Here is a 7,404-nt window from a genome sequence, read left to right as displayed (position 1 = left end):
GGAAGGGACACCCAGCAATCAGGTACATTTGAGGGAAAATACTGGAAAAATGCTATTGACGTCAGGGTACTTCTAATGCTGCACAAAAATGCTGAGTCCTTTGTAAAAATCTCCTGCAGCATGAAAAATGATTTAATGGAATGAACAGTTTCTTCATTTGAAAACAATATCAACACACTTAGAAGACTGAGCAAGACGTGTAGCACCGTATTTCCCTCCTGTGCTAAGAACTGCATGCAGTATGTACAGCTGATGTACATCAACAGAGCTAGTGATTAAAAAAAATTCAGCTGGAAACAGATTCTAGCAGCAGCAGCAGATTAGAAATTATTAAGGGTTGTTTTGATTCCTGTGTTATATATTATTTTTCTGCCTTTACAAAATATTGTATTGTCCAATCAATAGTTGACTAATGTCTCTCTTGTGCTTTGTCATTATTAACCTGTTTCTTTATGTGTTTCTGATGGAAAATGATAACAAAGTCTCTCTCTTTATCAGTAATATGGAACACCCTGGGAAGCCATATTACTTCCATAAAAATTTAATTTAAAGAACAGAACATGCCCATGTGCCAGTGGTAGGCTTAAAATATTAAAGATTTTTTTAAAAAAAAAAACCAACATCCAACAAACCCCTAAGCAGTTCCTCTCTGTACAATAATGGAGAATATATATCTTTGCTATATATTTTAAACATGGAATAGCTTTTTCTCTTTGCTATATATATGTCTTTCAAAATACATTGTCAGTATTTGTACTTGAAAAATACTGTACAAAACGAACATACTACAATTATTCTGTATAAACTTTACACATTTTATAATCTCTATTCTTTTGGTCTATAGTAAACACTTAAATTGATTGGATTAACCACAGTATATGACAACACCATCCCCCTCTAAAATACACCAGTGTCTCTTACATTCATTTTTCAGAAGTCCACTTTATATTAGAACACGTGTGTTCAAAAGCAAAGAGAGTTTAAAACAACAAAGTTCAGAACCATCAGTTCATGTCACACTCGAAGCAACAATCACTAGGAAAGATGGGCTTTGCAAACCAGTGACAACTTCTAACTGAACAAAAGTGATTTTTAAAACAGCAAGATATAATCCACAGAAAATATATTACAGAACATGGAAAAAACCAACTGAATTTAGGTATTTATTTAAATTTTAATCACAAAATGGAACTTGAAGAGATGCTTCACTAACTGAAAACAGAAAAGCCCCTCTGATCTCACCGTTGGATCTGATTTGATACTATTAATTTTGTTCTCATTTCAACTAATTATCCTGCTTCTTACACATGCGCTCCCTGCAGCAGGGACACGACCAGCATGCTCACGTGAACATGGCTTTTACTTTTAAACTTTTTGTTAAAGACATGAAGACTCCTGATGGGCAGGGAGACCATCCTAGGGCCAGCAGGAGCAGGCGGGCAGCATGCGCGCTAGCGTACACGGGGTTATTGCTTCAGGTACAAACAGTGCAAGAGACACTCTGTGCTCTACCACCAGCACTCCTACCTACCTGGGGTCTGTGGAGAGAAAAGGAACCTTAACAGCTACAGAGAAGCCATTATGGGTTCTATAATGAGTACAGCTAACTCAGGCTAACAGCACTTTAAATCTGAAGACAATTATCACCAAAACTTAAAATACAACAAAAGCAATCTATAAATTAATATCTCTGCAGTGTAGTACTAAAATTATTATTTGTGCACTTTACTAGCATGTTAACTTTTCTGGATAGACAGACTGAAACAATAGCTCGTTACTCTCGAAAAACTGAATTTTTTTTTTCTTTTTTCTTTTTTTTTCCTTTTTTTTTTTTTTTTCATTTATACCAGGATCTTTCCAAGTAAATCAGGAGGATGGAACCGGTTTCCAGAACATAAAAAAACAAAACAAAACAAACCCTACTCTGAAGCAGCACTGAGAAAAATATAATAAAAAGCTTACTATGGCGGTCGGTTCTCAACAGTCCAGGTAAAAATGTGGCACCCTTTGGAGAGGGCTTCATAAAAATGGGAAGTGCTGAGATGCACCACACACACACACAGACGTGTGGTCACATGTGCACCCATATGCACACACACACACACACAGGTACACGCACACGCAAACAAAAAAACAAACGTCAGTTTTGTTTCTGCTTCTGGTAAAGTGCTGAAGACAGAAAGGTTGGTTTGGGTGCGGTGCTATCAAACAGGAAACACATTGTCCATCTAGGCAGATGCCAACCCACAACGGAACAGAAAAAAAAGAAAAAAAAAGAAAAAAGAAAATAAACCCAAAAAACCAAACAACAACCCCACTTCCCCCCCCCTCCTGGAATCTACAGGGGCCCGTGTCGAGCTTCGTACTTGGCCAGGACGTTCTTGCACTTGCCCAGCTCCTTCCGCAGATCGGCCACCTCCTGGCGCAGGGCCGAGTTCTCCTTCTCCAGGAAGGAGGCGCGGATGGCGATCTGGTTCTCCTTCAGCCGCCGCGCGTCCCGCGAGCGCTTGGCTGCCATGTTGTTCTTTCTGCGCCTTGCCCAGTATTTGTCATCCTGCTCATTAAAGACAGAAAGAAACAAACAAGATATTAGATTTCGGCAAACTGAGCGGGCACCAGGATGTGCTCTGAGCCGCAGCCTCTGGGCCAGGGATGACTGAACTCTGCACGTTTTGCTTGCCTGGCCTAGAGAGCCCTGAGACAGAAGTAACAGATTTATGGGGCATAATCCAGCCAGGGAGCACAGATGCCTGCCCACATTTCTGTCAAAATGGTTACATTAACTCCCTCATCCTCTTGACTGTGAATTCCTCCAAGGAAAAATGAAGCAATATTCCAGTGGTACAATTCATGTCCCAGCTATGCTGACCTAGTTACAATCCACCTTCACATCTGGTGACTCACTCTCGACTGGCTGCTGGAGCAGCACCACTTACGTCTTGCATGGCCCTGCTCTTCTCCTTTGCCAACCAACACCTGGGTCACACTCTCTGATGGTATCATCCATTCCATCTATCATCCACCTGTTTTCCTCTCTTCACAGTTCTTTGTCTACAGAGCCCCAAAGTGCTCCTGTCTGTGCCCTAGAGCAGCAAGTCACTGGAAGAGGATCCCTTGGCACAAGGATGGCTGCAGTGGTACCACTCTCAAAGAGATTAGTACAATAGGCTTTGACTATGGGGGGAAAAAAGCATTTGCCAGAAATAGGTCCACTAACCTCTGAAGTTTCATAAGCTAACACATTCTCAAAGTGTTCTGCCTAAAGACTTGCCTCTAGGAGTTCACCTTATTGCACTGGTGCATCAGTGGCTCTGAAGTCACTAATGAACGTCACTCTTCAAATGAAGTGGCCTTCAGTGAAATGGCAGCTTCAACATTGCTTTGAAACTGAATTAAGCTTCAGACATTTGGAAGCACCCAGTAAATACAAAGCAGGCAGGATCTCTCACAAAAAGCAATAATTAGTCCCCTCAGAGTGAGAGCGAAGCAGCCACTCAGCCCCACACTGCCTGGTCAGGCCATATAGCTCCAGCTTCCCCTCTCAGAGCCATCCCTCCATTTCTTATATGGTTACAGCTGCCTGTGTGGCTCTCCCATTTCTCCAAGCATGGGAGCCCAGTTCCATACCCACTACAGGGACCAGGAGCCACCTGCTTCTACGTTGCACTGAACAGACACCCCACTACTCCTCTGTCCCTCAGTAGGAAATGCCAGTCCCTGCCAGGCCTAACACTGTTCTGCATCTTCTCCCACTGCTCTCACTTAAGCCTAACAAGGTGTTACACACAATGGTGATTTGAAGTCAGCGTATCTCTAAATTGCTCTTCACCTGCACTTGGATGGGACTCCCAAAAACCCTCTTAAAAACAAGCATGCAGCAAAAAGCTATGACCCAAATCTTGTTTATAATTTCCCATCTCGTTCCACTCCATAAAAATCAGCTTTAAGCAATTTATTAGTGTGCCACCTAGCCTTCATCCATCTTTATTTTAACAAATTGCTATGGCAAATCCCTTAATCCAGGCCTGAAAGAGGTAAGGCTGGCATTTCAAAATCACATGCAACCCAGAGACGATTGACTGGTCTAATCTGCTTACCCTCCCCCAGAACTCAACAGCCATTCCACATGGCAGGGCAGAAGCAGCACTGGGGATCAAGCACTCTGAAATGAGTCAAGGGCAACTGACGTGATCATCTCGGGGAAATGAGAGACCCTGAACTTCTAGCTCAGGCACAAGCTGAAATACTCTGCGCCACACTGCTGCATGCAGGACACTGCTGTTCTCCAGCCCTGGTGTCCAAGGGCAGATTTGGCCAACATTTGCTTGACATATAAGGATCCCAGGAGGTACCACAAAGGCAGGAATGGCACTAAGGAGCTCACTGCAGTCTCCCTGCACTCACACTGCCATTTCTGCATCCAACACCCCTCTTTAGGCAGAACTCTCAGCACTCTGCAAGGCCAACACAGCACCACTGGTGGCCTGTTTCCCAGGTAAGAAACAGCCACGTGCAGATAAACCTTCCTGACCAAAGGCTGAGGATGCTACAGACAAAGCGACAGCAACAGACACCTGAACACTACTGGAATTGTCATTTCTGTGCTTTTAACGTGCACAACAGTACCCCTGGGGATAAAAATAGCAAACAGCATCAGCTTCTCTCCCTAATGCTATCAATCTGGTGTAAACACATGGCATCCCAGCCTCTCCCCAAGCACAGCCGGGGAGTCCCACTGACTCCAACAGGCTTTCGTGTCTCAGGGGCCAGTAGCAACAGTATAATTATGCACTTGCTACCTCTGATAAAAAAGATCCTTTTGGAAGTCATACACTGGGAACAGAATGTTGTAAATAATGACAAATTTCACAGTTGCTTGGTAAGCTGAATCAGCTGATCAATTTGTCCTGCTCTGTGCTCTTCACACCTCAGAAGCTTGAGAGGAATAGACAAGGGTGCTCTTTTAAAATACTGTATTATTATTATTTTAACATATTTGAAACATTGTGTTAAAATACCTTTCTTGGCAGAATAATTTTGTTCTGTTCTAGAGCTAGTTTAGATTCTTTCACCTAGGTAAGCACTGTTCACTTCATTAGACACGCTCCCCTTCATTATTAGACAAAGAGCTAAAGCATCTTCCACACAGTCTACTTCATTCTGTTAATAAACAGAAACATCCATGGACCCTGCAAGAGACAGATTCTCCTGGGAAGAACTTACAGTCTATGCTGATGAGACAGACAGAGGATGGAGGAAAAGGAAACATGATCAGACTGTTTCATAAGTGGGGAAATATGGGACAAAGTAAGCTAAGGTCACACAGGAAGTTCCTGGCATACAAAGGAAATGAATATTGATCTCATGAATTTCAACTGTTGTGTAACTAATAAGGGACATCCTTCCCTCAGCCTTATTCCGAATTGTTATTGTTTTATTCTACAAGAGTTGTATTGAGTATTTATTTTACATGAGAAAACAGATTCATGCCCCAAACCCACACCTCAGAGAATAGCTGCCCCAGAGCGTGTAAGAAACAACCTCGTCACCAGTTCCAACTTACCTTCAGGTCGTCTGGAATGAAGACTTTGCGAGCTTTCTTAATCATTGGCTGTGGTTTCAGCTCTTCTTCAGAGAATTTGCGCTTACGAGGGTCAAACATCTCCTGGCCAGGAATACTGGAGAGAGCAAGATCTGCAGGGTCAGGTTCATAGCCAACAGGAACTTGGATAGTCTCAGGATCAATGGGACTTGGTGTGTTTCGGTTTGCTGGCAAGATCTGACCTACAGAAATAAAGGATAAACATGTAAATAACATCACTGAGCATGGATTTCAGAAGACCCTTAGACATCTTGCAAGCAATAACTCTTTAAACATACACTGTAAATTTGTTACCTACTCTTGCTATACATTAGATTGTCCATTTTGTTGGGTGCACGTTCAGATCCAGTCATGCTCATGCCATTGTTTTTGGAACTGGTTTCTAATTCTGGTTGCTAATCTTGGATGCCCACTTAAGATCAATGAATCCAACAGAGCTGCACAAGATGGCAGGTAGAAGAAGACAGTGCTCCAACCCCGGCCACTTCATTAAGAGCCCACCTTTAGGAACAAATCATGAGTACTGTCATTTAGCTCTGATTTATCCACCACAATTTCCCAGGTTTCTCATACACAGACTTCTTTACATCTACTTCATACCTACCTATACCTTTGAAGGTACATTTAGTTTACAATCAATATACAGTACTTGCAATAGGACAATAAATCATGAAAATATATTTTCAAGCTGTGCTGTCCAGTAAAGAGACCAGTATTTTCCATTAAATCCTAACTGGTAATATTCTAAAAGCCAGTGAAGAAAACTAGCAACATGAAAGGCTACAATGACTACTTAGAGATGCCCTGCAAAAAGTAAAAGAGCACTTATTTATGCTACATTGCTCTTTTACAGTATATAAAATCTAATTAAAAGGAGCCTATCCTCAGAAAATAATGGTATCCCCCCATTTTTCTTTTTTAATCTTAGGTATAGCCTTCAAGGTCCCACACCACTGATTCAGGCACCATTCCCACTAAAAATCCAATTTAAAATTTCAGCGAAGGGTTCCAAAAATAGGATCCTAAAGTCAGCTGCCTAAACATGGGCTGTCCCTGGGGGCAGAATCTTCAGAAGTTTTCACGTGCCTCAGAAGTACGAGCCTCACAGACTTCAGAGGAAGGACTTCTGATAGAAGCAGAAATTCTTTTATAATTCTGGCTATTAGCTAATTCATTTTGATTTTAGAGATATGGCAGCTTTCATAATAACTACACAAACATCCTGTGACTGTGTAATATTTCCTTATTTGTGCCTCCATCTGCAGTATTTAGGGTGTAAAATGGTAAACATTAAATGTCATTTCTAATTCCAAACCAAGGTCAGTGTTAACAATGTAGTTCTTACTTTAATCTAAAAGACTGCAGCAACAATATTGGAACTGCACAGAAGATGCACCAGGGAATTGCATTGTGCAAAGCAGGGCTTGCTAACAGAGAGCTCCTCTTTTGTAACTCCTATTTTAAAATAGCACTGACAAAATATCAGCCTTCAAGAAAGGTTAGTGAGGCTCTGGGAGGAGAGAAAAGGAGGATCAAAGTTATTAAAATCTATACACGTCGGTAGGAGAGCGAGCCCGGGGGAAGGGTCCGGCTGCGGCACCGAGCGGAGCGACGGAGGCGGCGCCGCCTCCTCCCGCCAGGGGGCGCCCGCCCAGCGCTGCCCGGCCCGGGGGCCGCGATCCCGGCCCCGCCCGCTCCTGTAAGCCGGGTCAGGAAGGGCAGGGAAAGGCCCCGGGAAGGGCAGGGAAAGGCCCCGGGAAGGGGCAGGGAAAGGCCCCGGGAAGGGGCAGGGAAAGGGCCCG

General features: G+C 43.1%; 1 protein-coding gene across 1 annotated transcript in view; it reads right to left on the bottom strand.

Moving 5' to 3' along the window:
• Positions 1–2,338: 2,338 nt before the first annotated feature.
• HLF (hepatic leukemia factor) overlaps positions 2,339–7,404 on the bottom strand; it is a 35,326-nt gene continuing 30,260 nt past the window's right edge. The window contains exons 3-4 of the mRNA XM_010002764.1: positions 5,564–5,784; positions 2,339–2,554 (exon numbers count right to left, since the gene is read on the bottom strand). Of these exons, the coding sequence (XP_010001066.1) occupies positions 2,339–2,554; positions 5,564–5,784 (437 nt within the window). The remainder of the gene's footprint in view (positions 2,555–5,563; positions 5,785–7,404) is intronic.

This window comes from Chaetura pelagica, unplaced genomic scaffold (assembly GCF_000747805.2).
Source record: "Chaetura pelagica isolate M959 unplaced genomic scaffold, ChaPel_1.0 scaffold47, whole genome shotgun sequence".
Taxonomy (NCBI): Eukaryota; Metazoa; Chordata; class Aves; order Apodiformes; family Apodidae; genus Chaetura; species Chaetura pelagica.
Note: the sequence above shows the minus strand (reverse complement) of the source record. Positions and strands in the feature narration are given on the sequence as shown.